General features: G+C 52.8%; 1 protein-coding gene across 1 annotated transcript; it reads left to right on the top strand.

Moving 5' to 3' along the window:
* Positions 1–2,178: 2,178 nt before the first annotated feature.
* On the top strand, positions 2,179–13,126 carry F7 (coagulation factor VII). Its single transcript, XM_070407419.1, has 8 exons — positions 2,179–2,275; positions 4,288–4,448; positions 5,848–5,872; positions 5,951–6,064; positions 7,623–7,763; positions 8,416–8,525; positions 11,302–11,425; positions 12,015–13,126. Exons 1-8 carry the CDS (start codon positions 2,194–2,196, stop codon positions 12,608–12,610), a joined length of 1,353 nt encoding a protein of 450 aa, XP_070263520.1. The 5' UTR covers positions 2,179–2,193; the 3' UTR covers positions 12,611–13,126.
* Positions 13,127–15,725: the final 2,599 nt, after the last annotated feature.

Below are 15,725 nucleotides of genomic sequence, written 5' to 3'. Positions count from 1 at the left end.
ACAATTTTTAAAAACAATGAAAAGACAATTTCAAAGGTTAGCAAAGAAATGTCATTGGAAATTCTGATATCTGCAGGACTACAGAATTATGCATATGAGCACTCAGGAGTGTAGCTAAAGCATAGCTTAGAGTGGCATTGATAGCCCAGCTGCATTTAATGATAAAATTAATGAGTTTACCATTTAAAGAAGCTAAAAGTAAGACCAATATAACTCAAAGGAAGTATAAAGGAGGAATTAGTACAATTCAGAGAAGAAAATAATAAAAATCAAAACAAATTGATAAAATAAAAACCTTGTTCCTTGAAAAATAATAAAATACAGCAATTGATAGAAAAAAAAACCTGAAAAACTTCAAAACAAAGGTTTTAAAATGAGAGAACCATTATGAACAACTTTCTGCCAATACATTTGAAAGCAAAATAGGAATTTTTTAAAGAAAGCAAATTGTTAAAATTAATCAGGAAGAAATAAAATACTTGGGCTGATTAATAACAAAGAAATTGACTTGCAGTTTTAAAAAATTACTCCAGATCCCAGGCTCAGATGGTTTTATGGGTTTAGCCATCTCTTTAAGAAGAAGAATCCAAAGAAAGTCAAGAACAGAAATGTCTCCAAAAAGGGCTGTGGCTAGGAGAAGCAGTCTAATGCTAAAATATCTTTTCCTCCATCCTCTCTCCTCCAAAAATAAATTCCTAAACAATTATTAAAAACTAGAGGACTGGTGCACGAAATTCATGCACGGGGCGGGGTTGGGGGGTGTCCCTCAGCCCAGCCTGTACCCTCTCCAATCTGGGAACCCTCGAGGGATGTCCAACTGCCGGTGGGCTCGGGCCTAAACGGGCAATTGGACATCCCCCTCACAATCCAGGACTGCTGGCTCCCAACTGCTCGCCTGCCTGCCTGCCTGATTGCCCCTAACTGCTTCTGCCTGCCAGCCTGATCACCCCCTAACCACTGCCCTGCCAGCCTGATCAATGCCAAACTGCACTCCCCTGCTGGCCTGGTTGCCCCCAACTGCCCTCCCCTGCAGGCCTGGTCCCTCCCAACTGCCCTCCCTTTCAGGCCTGGTCCCTCCCAACTGCCCTCCCCTGCCGGCCATCTTGTGGTGGCCATCTTGTGTCCACATGGGGGTGGCCATCTTGTGTGTTGGAGTGATGGTTAATTTGCATATTACTCTTTTATTAGATAGGTTTCCAGAAGTGCCTGACTGGCGTGACTCAGTGGTTGAGCATCAACCCATGAACCAGGATGTCAGGGTTCAATTCCCAGTCAGGGCACATGCCTGGGTTGCAGACTCCATCTCCAATGGGGGGGGGGGGGGGGGAGAGGAGGCAGCCAATTTGTAGCCAATGATTCTCTCTCATCATTGATGTTTCTATCTCTCTTACCCTCTCCTTTCCTCTTGGAAATCAATAAAAACGTGTTTTTAAAAATTCCATAGGTGATCAATAAAACAGCTCCTCTAAGGACTGATTCTTCCTGTTGGCGAGTAGGGCTGAGACCGGCCGGAAATAAGCAGCACTGGTGTCCCCAGTCTCCACCCATTCACAGAAAGGATATGATTTCCACAGAGGCAGCCAGGACAGGGAGCTGCCCTAGCTGTGCCCTGGGACCAGACGGAAAGGGAGGGACAAGACCTGGATGCTGGGGACAGAAGGGTGCCATCTGTAACTAAAACAGAGTTGGGGGCCCAGCTAGGGGCAGATGCCCCTTTCCCTGGGCTTCTCCACCGGATGCTCTAGTTCCCCTAAGAAACCCATCCGTCTCCTCGGTGGCTCCCTTAAAAACATTAACATTCACACTCAACACATGCTCTCCTTTGACTAGTGTGATTACTGTGGGCTGTGGCTTTTCACTGCAGTTTAACTCTGTTTTCCCAGTTGCAGTGATAGATCTAAGGGCTTCAAAATCCTAAACTGCATTGGAGATGCTTGTGCCAGATGCATATCCTAACACCTCCATTTCAAAGAACGAACCTCTGCTTTAAAGACTCAGCCATGCTACCTGGGCCTGGATTCCTGGACCCGGCGTCCTGGGCTCAGGCCCGGTCCTTCTACTCCTGATCCCCCCTCCAGCAGCCTTTGGCACCCAGGGCTTGGGAAGCTAGGTCTCCCTCCCCCCTCCCTCTGGGTAATTTGAGAACTTTGCTCACCTCCCCCACCAGAATGTCAACAGACAAGGAAGGACACCATGGACCTCGCCACGTCTGCCCAGCCTGGTGGGCTGGCCCTCCTCTGCTTTCTGCTGGGTCTGCAGGGGTCTCTGGCTGCAGGTATGTTGGGTGCTGGAGAGGGTGGGTGGAGGTTTCGCTATGGACCCTGTGAGGGCAGCCCAAGCCTCGCCCTCACTCCTGTTTACAGGGACATTCCTGCTCACAGGAGCATTTGCTGGCTCGAGTGTGATCTGCCCTCCTTCCAACAGCAAACAGCCCAGGCTCTCGCTGGCTGTTGGTGGAAAGAATGCTGTTGACGGCACAGGCTTTGGCAGAATTATTTTTCAAAGGTTTTTAGGAACCCGTGGCGCTGTCCTAGTCCCCGGCGGCACAGCTCCAGACGTGCAGCTAGACAAGAGCATGTAATCTGGGGGTGGGGGGTGCTTCCCTCTTGCTCTGCCTTCCTGGGTTTTCAGTTGGCAAGCGCCAGCGACGGCGTGGGGATGCTGGGCTGCGCTGCTCCTCCACCGTGGCTGTGACTGTGGCCACCCTCCCGCCCTGCAAGGGTGCTGAGAGGCCTGAGAGGGAGACAGGGGGCACACTTTATGAGCCGTCCGCGTTGTGACTTCACAGTACTGAGTGGTGGTCCTGGTGGAGACAAGGCGCCTACACTGTCCTCTAAAATCTGGTCCATGTTGCTCTTCAAATCCCCAGTCAAATCTCACAGTGGGAAACGAGCCGGGGATCCCAGTAGTGGTCGCCTGCCCCGGTGACTACAGGTGCCCAAAGGAGACCGTGTCCTGCTCCAGCGAAAGTCGGTGCTGCCTTGTCCTTTCTTATGTCAGGAAAACAGTGGCAGGTGGTGGGTAGCTTTCATCTCCCTTGTTCTAGTCTGTCTTTTCCAAATTCTCTGCAGTAGTCGTGTGTTCCTTTGTCAGACTTGGCTCCGGGTCTCTGAGAGCTTTTTGGGGCACAGTTGCTCCCCTCCATGGGGACAATTCAGCCCAGGTTGAATCATCCCAGGAGTCTCCATTCTTTGATTTTCCCTCAAATTCTTCCAAACCTGGTAGATTCCCTAGGAATACAGACAGGTGAAACTCTGCTGTTAAAGAGATGAGGTCTCCCTCAGCCTGGTGGCCCGGGAGCGGGCACTTCCCCTCCTCCCCCTGTTCCCACACGCTATAACCCTCTCCAAAGCGGGTCTCGGTTCATCTCTCCTCTGGGACTCTTAGTGGAAGGTGAGGGATTGTCCTTCAAGTGTGTGATCCTGAAGGGAGAGAGAGCTGGTGGTGGCAAAGCAGAGAAAGGGTTTCGATGAGTTAGCTGAGAGAGAACTGACCACATTGGGATGTCACCCGAGTTCCAGAGGAGCTGGAAGGACAGGTCCAGCGTGCAGCAAACAGGACCAGTGGGCTTTCAATGGAGACAAGAGACGCCCAGCCCCTCTTCACCTGCCACCCCCCACCCGGCCCATGTGGCCCCGTAGGACCTTCCTCCCCCATAGGATCTGCCAGCGCATGCATGCAGCAGCTCTTGATGAAATGCTCTAGGTGCCAGGACACAGCAGATGCAAATTTTTATTAGAGAAGTTACACGTGTGGATCGTATACATTTTGGAACAGAATAGCTGCGAATCCCCAAGGTTAATTTATGTACATTCTTTCAATAAATGACATTTGCTCATATGTAAATTTTTCCTTGTAAAAATTATACAGTAGGTATTGTTTTATTACCTTCTTTTTCACTTAATACCACATCTTCTTAAGCATTCTCCTTCCTGGCGGCATGGGATGCCATCATCTGGTTGTTTCAGATGATTACTAGCAATAGCTCTCCTGTGGCTAAGTTTTTGTGCATGCCTCTGAGTATAGGATAAATTCCTAGACGTGAGGGGACCAGGTCAGAAGGCATCAGTGTGTTAAATTATAATTTAATGAACATATTGCCTCATCCTTGTATATAAAATTTGTCACCAGCCAGCCATGAAAAAGCGCTCCTGTTTAACATTCAGCCAGGCCTGGACACAGGAATCCTTTGACTCCTGTTACTGAGGGGACGATACCAGTGTGGATGTTTTTGGGCCATCTTGGCATGGCTGGTTGTAAACGTTTCATGGAACTCCCATTTTTCAGTCTTCATCACCCAGGAGGAAGCCCAAAGCGTCCTGCACAGGCAAAGGCGTGCCAACTCGTTCCTGGAGGAGCTGAGGCCTGGCTCCCTGGAGAGAGAGTGCAGGGAGGAGCAGTGTTCCTTTGAGGAGGCCAGGGAGATCTTCAGGAACACAGAGAGGCTGGTGAGTTCCCCTCTAGGGGGCGCCCTCTGCACCACGAGATAGCTATGTGGGCCCTGTACTGAGTCTTCAGGCAGGAAGCTCTGTGACAGCAGAGGTCGCTCTCATGTCTTGAGAGCAACTCTCTTCAGTCTGTGGTTGTGAGTGCTACATGCCCAGGGGAACACATAGGCAGCTCCGGCACGCACAGCCCCTCCGTGTCTGGGTCACTTTTCCTCCTAAGAATGACCTCACTTTCCTCAGTCAGAGCTCTTGCAATGCTCCATACCTCCCCGCTATGTCCAGGGACACCATGCATCCTCAATGTCGCATCTGAAAATATGGTTTGAACAGCACACCTGCTGTGTGTCCCTTGCCTGTCCAGTCCCCTAGAGGTGGCCCTGCTGCACAGCGATGCTGCTGACAGAGCAGATGTCTGAGACAGTGGCCTGAGCGAGACTCTCCTACCGCGCTGCCCGTGGGCACCTCTTCAGAGAAACTTGTGTGAGGACACACCCAGGGCACCACTACTTTCCTCACCTGCCCTTGGTTCATATGATAGAGTGCTCTTCATTTCTGTTTCCATTTTCTAAACAAGTGTATTTAAAATCTATCACATCTCTTTGAAACACTTCAGTAGGCGTGAGGGTCAGGTTATGATGAGATAAGACCACACCTCACTCACAGGACATGCCTTACACTCACAGGACACACACCTCACCTGACAATCACAGGATGCTTCACCTCATACTCAAAGGCATACATTTCGCACTCACAGTGCACCTCATACCCAACAGAAAGCCAGGCTATTTGAGACAGAGGCTAACATGATCCTTTCTGTGCAAGTTGGAAATTGTCATACTTTATGGCTGTACCAGTTCATTTTTCGAACAGTTTCAACAGTTTTCATCTTGTTTTATTCTCATAGCAACCCTGAGAGTTTAAGTTCAGTTGGTCAAAAGATTCCTCAGGATATCAATGTTATTGATGGGGCCCTTGGCAGTTCCTAGAATGCCTTTACACCCATTACCTGCCTTCTCCCCAGGTCAGCCCCTGTGTGTGGATCTTCAGAGGAGGAAATGGAGGCTCAGAGTGCATTATGTGTCTTGTCCCAGGTTCACAACTCGGACATGGCAGAGCTGGGGCTAGTTGGGGCTGAAACTCGGGTATTTTGACATGGAGAAGGAAAGTTGTGACCTCTGGTGACCTTAATCATCTAGGGTAGGGTACAACATTCCCCCTCAGATGAGCCCACCTCATCTCCAGAGGAGAGCCTGGCTTCCAGAGCCCATGGCAAAGGGCCCGAGGCAGAAGCCCCAGCCCACCCCTGCCCACCCCAGTTCATCAGCTTCTTGCATGGATTCCATAAATGTTTGCTTCTGGAGAACATATGTCTCATGTGGCTTCCTCTTTGTTCCCTCAGACGCAGTTCTGGATTTCTTACAACGGTGAGTAGGTAAATGGCCCATTTATGCCCTACCATCAAGCTCTTCTCCTCAACATACTAACACGCACTCACTCCACAGATGGGGACCAGTGTGCCTCAAATCCATGCCAGAATGGAGGCTCCTGTGAGGACCAACTCCAGTCCTACATCTGCTTCTGCCCTGAAGACTTTGAGGGCCGGAACTGTGAGACAAGTGAGAAATCCTGTAGCTTGCCGACAGGGTTCCGGGGGGAGGCTGATGGGCATGGCCTGGCCCTCAGCCCTGGTGGGAAGTTGGTCTAGGTGACTCTGAAGGCTTCCGTCAACCGGAGAACCTTGGATTTGGGGTTCTCAGGTGCCAATTCTCAAATTTGATGACCCCCTGTTCCTTTCTGTGAAACATAAAACCTTTGAGCTCCCAGCACTGGGAAATTCTGATCCATCTGGAAAGGGCACAGGTGAGAATCACTACATCTCCGCCCAGCTGCCATATATCCTGCCAACCAAGACAGGTGGGTAAACCTGACCTTCCCTACTTGCTGTTACGAAGGTATGAGATTTTTTTTTTCACCTTCCATATATTTAAGTATTGCAAAGTTCAGTGGCCTCCCAGACCATTCTCAAGTTCACTAATGTGCTGGAAGGACCCAGAGAACTCACTGAAAACTGATATATTCACAGTTATGTTTATTATAGCAAAAATATGCAGACTAAAATCCGCAAAGGGACCAGGTGTAAACTTCCAGTTGTCCTCTCCCAGGCAATTATATGGACAGTATTTCATTCTCTGAGGCTGATGGATGACAAGACATATGGGGCATCACCAACCCAGGAAGCCTCAGGGTCCAGAGATTTTACTGAACTCAGTCACATAGACATGGCTGACGGTCCACATGGATGACCTCTGTTTCCAGCCCCTCCAGAGGCTGAGCTGAGATCCTGTGGCCCAAAGCCCCACATGAATGACATTCACGTGTGACCATCCCATGTGAGTCAAGGGACCCAGGGCAAGGACACTCTTTTCAGGCAGATTAAAGAAAGTGTCCAATTTAATCAGGGTGTAGAGATCACCTTGGAGGGGCTAAGGTCAAAGGCCAGGCTTCTTTTTGGGGTGTGAACATTCTGATCCTGCAGGAGCTCTTCTGGGCCACAGCCAACTTCTGCTCTAAGCAGAACAGAGGCCAGACAGAGTGAAGGAAGAGGCTTCCTGCCAGTTATATGGGGCCAGAGAGCCTCAGTGTCTGCCTGGCCTTTGATGCCCAGCAGCCCTGGTGGGAATTCACTTCCAGGCCCCACTTTCCCAGTGGGAGTCCTGCATTTACACAGAAAGACAACTGTTTCCCACAGCAACGTGCTGTCCTTCAGAGTCAGGTCAACGGTCCTCTTTTCTTCCTCTTGGGACCAGTGGTCCCTGGGCATCAGGGCCTGGCTGTAGAGCAGTCTCATTTCTCTGACCTTGTACTGGCAGGTCTCTGACTGAGTTTGGCTCTTGTGCTGTCCTCAGGTGACTCTTACTTTTCCCGGGCCCACCAGCTGCTGGGAGGGGCAGTAGTGTGGAGACCACCACATGCTGGTTCTGTGTCCCCACTGGTTAGGCTGCTCAGACACCCGGCCCCACCTTTCTGGGTCAATCTGCAGCGTTGGGTAGTGCCAGGCTCAGTCTCTGTAGTTGGCAGCTGAGCTCCACCTTCGTGCCCACGGCGGGGTGGCACCAGGGCTGGCTTTCCCTGACCAGCAGAGGCCCCTCTCGGGCTGTCTCCTTCTGCATTCAGACAAGAACAGCCTGCTGATCTGTGAGAATGACAATGGGGGCTGTGACCAGTACTGCAGCAACCATGTGGAGGCCAAGCGCTCCTGCTGGTGCCACGAGGGGTACACACTCCAGGCTGACGAGGTGTCCTGCGCACCCACAGGTAACAGGCCCTCTGGGGCTGTGTGCTGTTTCACTTTCAGATGGGAAGGGTTGGCATACCATTCACTGAGCATCTACTATCTGCTGACCACTGCAGAGGCAGGGAGGAGAATGAGGGTGGGGGTGGCTCCCCTGACCCAAGGGCAGGCCAATGCAACAGGGGGCGGGACAGAATCCTGGGAGCAGCTCCCTAAATGGGCTTTGGACCCCCTGCCCACCTCAGGTGGGTCCACAGGAGCAGAACAAAGCTCCCCCTGCCCCCCGCCAGTCAGCTCTGGCAGGAATCTACGCTGCCACACCCAACTGTGACTAGTGACTACACAGCACGTTTCTAGATTCCAAATTCTTCTTAAAGGAAAGCACTTTTAGGAAAATGGAAAATGTCTTCAAACCAACCTCACACTAATGGGACTGCAATTCCAAAGGCCGGGGCACCCCAAGCCCTGTGTCTCTTCAGAGGTCAATCTCCCCAGCATGGTCAAAGCAGCCTGAAATTCAGCTGCCCTCTAAATACTTTCTTTTATGGCCCAGACCGAAAACTAAGGGTGAGGTCAAAATAGCAGCCCAGTTGTTGGAGAGGCTGGGTGGCCTTAAGACAGAATATCGTTCATCTTTTAGGAAATTCAAGCAGCACTCATCTTTGTTTTATACAGTTGAATATCCATGTGGAAAAATACCTGTCCTGGAAAAAAGAAATAACAGCCAACCCCATGGCCGAATTGTGGGTGGCAAGGTGTGTCCCAAAGGGGAGTGTCCCTGGCAGGTAAGGCTTCAGGGCCCCAGGGTCACTGAAGGGAAAGTGGGCAGGTCAGCCTCAGGAATCACACCCCAGGCCCCAGCACTTGGAAGTCACCCTGCTCATGGCAGTGCTTCTGTGGGCTTCCTCTCATTCCAAGTCCTGTGTTGACAACAGCCTCCATTCATCTCAGATGTCAGTGCTCCTGGCATCTGTCAGCTGACGCCTCACAGGGCTTCATCATGGGCTGCTAGCCTCACTCCCCTTTTTCCGATGAGGAAACTGAGGCCCTCCAACTCATAAATGGCAAAGGCAGGATTTGACCCAGCTCTCTCACCTTCCAAACTGCGCCTACTGTCTGCCTCTGGAAGCTGAGATTTTCTTTTTGGTATACCAGATATTGTGGTTTTTTAAAATTTTATTATATACTAGAGGCCTGTTGCATGAAGAGATTTGTGCAATAGGCCTTCCCTTCTCCTGGCTGCTGGCACAGGTTTTCCTCCAGTACCCGGGACCCAGGCCTTCGCTCTGGCTGGAGCTGCCTTCAGTCTTCCGTCTTTGCTTCTCCGGCTCTCCTTCAGTCTTCCCTCCGCCGCTTGGAGCCTATGTATGCAAATTAACCACCATCTTTGTTGATGGTTAATTTGCATATTGCACTGATTAGCCAATGGGAGGTGTAGCGAAGGCACAGTCAATTACCATGTTTGTCTATTATTAGATAGGATATTTTTAATTATCATCCCTCAGCCCCCTCTTTTTTGGCAGCCATCAGCTTTTTCTCTGTATCTATGGGTTTGTTTCTGTTTTGTTTATCTATTTGTTTTGTTTTCTTAGATTTCACATACATGAGATCATACAGTATGATTTTTTATCTGTAACAAAAGTCCTCCCGCAGGCCTGGAGGCTACCCACTCCCCTACCCCCCACCCGCCCACATGTGGTCAGGTCTGTGGGCCATGGCCCCTCCAGGGCCTCTCTCTGCAAGGCTGCCTATGAGCCTGGTCCCAGTTGGAAATGCAGAGTCTCAGGCCCAAGGCCAGCTGGGCCAGCACCTGCATTTCACGAGAGCCCAGGAATATGTGTACACTCAAGTGTGAGAAGAGCTGTCACTCTAGACCTGCAAGCTCAGGTCTAGCCCGAATCAGTGGCTCCTCTTTACCCTTTCATTCTGGGACTCCCGTGTTAAACAGCCAAGAATTTTTAGAAATAAAAGTAAATGAATGAGAACCTTGTAAAGGGAATTGGAGAATCACCAGTCATTCTGGTGAAGGGGGTTGACTTTGGGCTCAGGGAAGCTCCAATCCTTTCGTTTCCCAGCAATCTGAACCTTCCAGACCAGCCTCAGAAGTTGCACCCACTTGGCTGCCCTGGCTCCATCCCACCTCCCACAGCAGTTGGGGCCCTGGTGGGGCCTCCGCTCCTGGGCTTTGCAGAACCCTGGTTTTGGTGTTCGGAGGAACAACCTGAGTTAGGCACATCCAAATAGGACTGAAGTGTTCACCAGTCTCCCCGTAATTGGGTGGCAAAGCCTCTCGGAGAAGGAGGCAGAGCTGGCAGGTATGGGTCTCTGTGAATTCACAGTGGGGAGCTCCCAGGGGGGCTTGCTGGGGTGACTGCAGCAGGCACTGCTTCCCAGCACGTGCTCCCTGTGCCGAACCCCACAAGACCTGGCTTCTCAATATCACTCAACTCCCACAATCCCACCCGAGAGACAGGTGCAACCCTCACCCCATGCAGGTGAGGAGCCTGAGGCCCAGTAAGAGCCAGCGCCTTGCCCACGGCAGAGCTGAGAGTTGGGCCTGGGAGACCCAGATCCACTTTGTGACCACCACCCTAGACAGTCTCTTGTAGCTGCAGCAGCAGATTCGCGGTCAGCCAGGGCAGGGCTAGATGCTCAGGGGTCTGCAACCGGAGGGACCCTGCCCGGAGCTCAAAGCTCGAAGGTAGCTCTTCTCATCCGTTGTGGGACCATCTTATTGTGGCTTTTCTCTGAGGGGCCCGATAGTTTGGAGGAGACAGGCACCTCCCCAGCACCCTTTGTCCTGCCGTCCACAAGTCGGGACATTAAGCTTCAGACTGACGGACCCATTTCCAGGCTCTTTCCTCCACGGCTGATCCGGCTTCACCACACTTCTCACTAACACGGTGACTGTAGAACACCAGACCAGGACCCTTCACAGGCGGATCTGCCTCACCCTCAGCCAGGCCTCCCTGGCCTTGCAATTCCTCACTGTCCGCAGGCCCGGCCAGACTTTGACTCCTTTCCCACCCATCGTGGGAGGATCTTGTAGGGAAAATGTCTCCACCCAGGATTCATTCAAGGACACACTCAGCACCCTCAGTGCTTTTAGGAAGAAAAAGAGGACAGAAGACATGTATTGAGCACCTACTGTGTGCCTACAGCTGTGCCTGGTGCATCACTCTGTTGCGTCCTTGAGCCCTCACCTGCTCTAGGAGCCAGCGCTTGGCCTGATCTTTGCCAGTCAGCTTGCAGGTCAAGCCTGGATGACAGTACAGGGAGGCCCACAGAGGGGTCCAGCACCAGCATCCCCATGCCAGGGCGGGGTCTGTGAGTTCTCTCTCCCCTCAGCTGGATGGGGGAGCAGCCTGCTGGAGAGAAGCTAGAACAGCTTTGCCCAGGAAGGGCTCTGGCGGGCCTCCCAGGGTTTCAGAAACACTGCTATACAGACAAACCCTCCAATAAATGCAGCCCATCCCGGGGGGTGCAGGGAAAGGTGAGTCTCCAGGAAGAAGATCCCAAGGACAATAGGTGACCTTCCACCGTCTGTGGTGCCCTCGGCAGGTTGCACTGATCCTGAATGGGAAGCCGCAGTGCGGGGGCACCCTGATCAATACCACCTGGGTGGTCTCCGCCGCCCACTGTTTCGACGGAATCAGGAGCCTGGAGAACCTGACTGCGGTAGTGGGTAGGCTTTGTTTTTACCTCCTGATGAGCTGCCGGTTCTAAGATTCAGGGCATCAATCCTCCAACTTGCACAAGCAGATGAACTTCTCCAAAAAGAGGAGTGGGTAGCATCTGCACAAACCCCGAGGCCCACAAGGAGTCACTGTGGCCACCATCCCCCTCAGCCTTTTTTCCACCCCAAATAAAGACATGGGGTGGGGGGGGGTGATGCTGTACCCACCCCGTCTTGCTTGAGCCAAGAGCCCTGAGGGCGATGCAGCCACCCAGGGCTCCAGAGGTCAACATGGGGGGGAGGGGCTCTGCTTGGTGGAATTATGGGATAATGAGACCCCTGCAGGGAGGGCCAGGCCCTGCCTGGAGTGGGGGAATCAGGCAGTCCTCACCACCTGCCCACAGCTGCCTGGCCCAGCACCCTTCCTCAGTGCCTTCAGCACCCCAGATTCCATATTCACCCCCAATGCATGTTCTGCATGGAGCCCAGGGGGGCCACCCAGACCAGCTTGGGGTTGGACACAGGGCCCCTCCTGCCCCAAAGGGCCCTTCCCTCAGGCTGCAGGGGGAGGGGTACAGTGGTGCTGGTCTCCCCACAGGTGAGCACGACCTGAGCGAGAAGGACGGCGATGAGCAGGAACGGCGAGTCGTTCAGGTCATTGTCCCCGACAAGTACGTCAGACGCAAGACGAACCACGATATCGCCCTGCTCCGCCTGAGCAGGCCTGTGGCCTTCACAGACTACGCGGTGCCCCTCTGTCTGCCTGAGAAGGCCTTCTCCGAGAGGACGCTGGCCTTCATCCGCTTCTCCACCGTGAGCGGCTGGGGCCGGCTCCTGGAAAAGGGCGCCCATGCCCTGGAGCTCATGGCCATTGACGTGCCCCGGCTGATGACCCAGGACTGCCTGGAGCAGTCAAAGAAGGAGGCGGGCTCCCCAGAGCTCACGGAGAACATGTTCTGTGCTGGCTACCGAGATGGGAGCAAGGACGCCTGCAAGGGGGACAGCGGGGGCCCCCACGCCACCAAGTTCCAGGGCACGTGGTATCTGACGGGCGTCGTCAGCTGGGGTCTGGGCTGTGCAGCCGAAGGCCACTTCGGGGTGTACACCAGGGTCTCCCAGTACATCGAGTGGCTCCACAGGCTCATGAGCGCAGAAACACGCTCAGAAGTCTTCCTCCGAGCCCCGCTTCCCTAGTCCCTCAGGGTCGGCTCCGAGGAGCCTGCTCCTGGGAAATAAAGCTGCTGTTGCTTGGGTTGTCCTGGCTTCAATCCTGTAAATTCTTCTGCCCATATTGGGTTGGGGAGGTGGAGAGGGCGAAGAGAAACAGAGAGACCGAGAGAGACAAAGAAGAAAAGAGAGAGAGAAGGAGAGATAGAGAGAGACTGAGAGGTGAGGAGAGAGGAAGTAAGGGGAGAGATTCTAAGGAGACGGGGAGAGAGACTTAGAGATTCCCAGAGACAGACTGAATGAATAGAGAGATGAGAGACGCAGGGCCGATGATGAGGGAAACAGGAAGCTCGGCCGTGGTGGACGGGGCGCGGTGACCTGCACTCACCGGCGCATCTCTGCTCTGTCTCACTGCGGACCCGGCAGAGGGGTGCGTGGTTCACTCAGGGATAAGTGCTACTTTCTCTGTCTTTTAACTCTCATATTTTTCTCCCTTATACAAGTATTTCTTCTTTGTTTCAAATAAATTGGAAGCATCATCCATTCGTTTTGTGGATAGCCTCCAGATTTGTCCTGCACATGTATCTTTTCCTATAACACAGGCTACATAAAAGGCTCCACACCCTGTTTGCTGCCTGTTCTCCCCACGAGCAGCAAACCGCTGAATCTCCTCTGCACTCTTTCTGGAAGGCTGCCATTCATGGATTGTCTATATTCCTTTCATGGAGACCCTGGTGTGTATCGTCAAGCTGTGGGTAACATCACAGAGATGAATCTTTTAGGTGGAGGCTGGTTTTTTAAACCGCCTCTCTGATGGATTTTGGAGGCTGTAGTTGCCAAAAATCCTATACATCTGGATGTTCTCTTCCTCCAAGGCCCAATGGCAGTCCTCAAAGACCGTCCCTGCAAACACCTGCCTGAGACCCACCAGGGACGCTCCACAAAGTGCACATTCCCACGTTTTGCCCAGATCAGTGGGATTTGAAGGGGGTAGGACCTGCTGAGTTACATTTTTATCAAGTCCCTCAGGTGATTATGGGCACACTACACCTAGGGCCACACAGGTCACAAGTGGGGAAGATTAAGACAAACATCCAAGTTCAAGTGGGCCCCCCTTGAACTTGACAAAGGTGGGTGGAATGAGCCCAGCGGGTGCACCGCTCCCTCAAGGCATGACTGGAGGACAGCGACTGGCCTGTCCCACGCCTGGAACACTAGTACTTAAGTGAGTGAGCGTGCCAGGACTTGCTCTGCTGAACAGTCAAGCCATGTGTAGTTTTCAGCAAGCCAGCTAAGGCTGAGTCCAAGCCATCTGCTTTTGTACATAAAGTTTTATTGGGACATACCCATTCCTTTAGGGATCATCATGGCTGCTTAAAACCACAGCGCTGAGTAGTTGGGACGGAGACCATCTGACCTGCAGTGCACTTTAAGAGACCTGGCATAGGCCAGACCTCCTGGAGTCGGGCTGGCTCCACCTGTAACTCTTGGCCGAGCCACCACTATCCTCCTGTGCCTTGTTTCAGCATCTCTGAAATGGGGGCCCCCGCTCCTGCTTGTCATGAGGATGACACCAGTGCACAGGGAATGAGGCACCTGGGAGAGCTCGATCATGTCGTCCTGGACCAGAAAGCTGATTTGCAAACATCCAGATGTCCCCAGCTCAGCTGTCCAGGCGACAGGGACTTAGGGGAAATTCTGCAACCAAAATGCAAGAGACTTCCAGAGGCCCTCAGCCCAGCGTGTGTTTGTATCTTCCTAGAAATGAAAGATCTCTGGATCCTCTTCCTGAGAAGAAAAAGAGAGGGAGGGGAGGTGGAAATGGTCAGGCCAGGAGCCCCCCGACCCACAAGAGGTTTAACCAGCTCCTGGCAGTTCACTGGCTCTGCCTCAGTTTCCCCAGTCATCCGTGCCTCCCTCTCACAGAGGTGCTGGAAGCATGGGCGCCAAGCGACATCAGAACAACCCCTGAAGGCTAACACTTGACATGCAGATAAACTAACCGTTATGGATCATCTCCCTCTTTTTTTGAGTGGTGCTTAAATCATTTCCTGCCCACCAGGTGCTGGGGACAGGAGAACTCCCACAGATCCAGCCTCGTCCACAGCTGCATTTATCCAGAAACAGCATCGCAGCACAAATTGTCCAGGTGAGACAGGCCCAAGGCACCAGCTGCAGGTTGTCCCTGAGGACCAGGCTCTGCATGGAACAGTGACCGCCCCACAAAAGGCCAGGCTGGCCTCAGCGTACAGAGCAGGCACATTTCAGGCCTGAACTGATTCACCCCACCTGTTGGTGTTTATTGAGCATCTTCTGGGTGCCAGACACCCTTACGAGGTGCTAGAGACAGAGCAACGAACAAGCCAGATGATAGGACTTATATATATCAAAGTGACCATGGGCCGCGGGTCATTGGTCACCATGTGGGAAGTGTTGTGGATGGGAGCACTGTGGAATAGAGTGCGGTCCTTTTCTGTCTCTGTCACCTTGCCGGTCACTTCCCAGGCCTTCCCCTTCAGAGCCTGGAGTCTGGCTGCAGAGATAGACCCTGGTCAGCCCAGGAGCTCAGGCTGTGCCCCCACGCTTGGTGCCCCAGAGAGGTTTCTGCGCTGGAAATGAAGCCTTACCTGGTGTGCACCCGCTACCTAGCACACACCTCCCTCCCCAGCCTGGCTGCCAAGTTGGCGGCTGCTTCTGCTGACCTGAGGTGACTCTTGCTTCCCTGACACCGGGCATTTGTTGCAAAGAGACACAACCTTGATGAGAGCCAATAAATGAGACTCCGAGACTCAGTATTCCCTGGAGACAGTGCCTTCCAGACTTCCTTGGCCCCGAATGAGGGGAGTGGAGAGTGGGAGCCTCAGGGAGGGGCTGGATGATAAAGCGGCTGCTGATCCTGACACTCAGGTACCATGCTACCCTCTGAGCTCTCCCAGGGGGGCTGTACTGAGCTGCGCAGAAGTGAGAAATGAGCTACACTGAGAGGTCTCTGACTCAGAGCTCTGTCTCCCAACCTAGCCCCCAGCGGAGGGTGTGAGGCCAAGGGGCTAAGAGGCAGGCCAAGGAGCCACCACCTGGCACAGCCCTCTTGACCTTGAGCCAACTTGTCCTGTGGTCGGTCAACAGATCACTCAGGGTTCCA

Source organism: Myotis yumanensis, unplaced genomic scaffold, assembly GCF_028538775.1.
Source record: "Myotis yumanensis isolate MYYU_CA2020_CCGP unplaced genomic scaffold, mMyoYum1.0.hap1 SCAF_3, whole genome shotgun sequence".
Classification (NCBI taxonomy): domain Eukaryota; kingdom Metazoa; phylum Chordata; class Mammalia; order Chiroptera; family Vespertilionidae; genus Myotis; species Myotis yumanensis.
The sequence above is the reverse complement of the archived record's forward strand: the minus strand, read 5'-3'. Positions and strand labels throughout refer to the sequence as shown.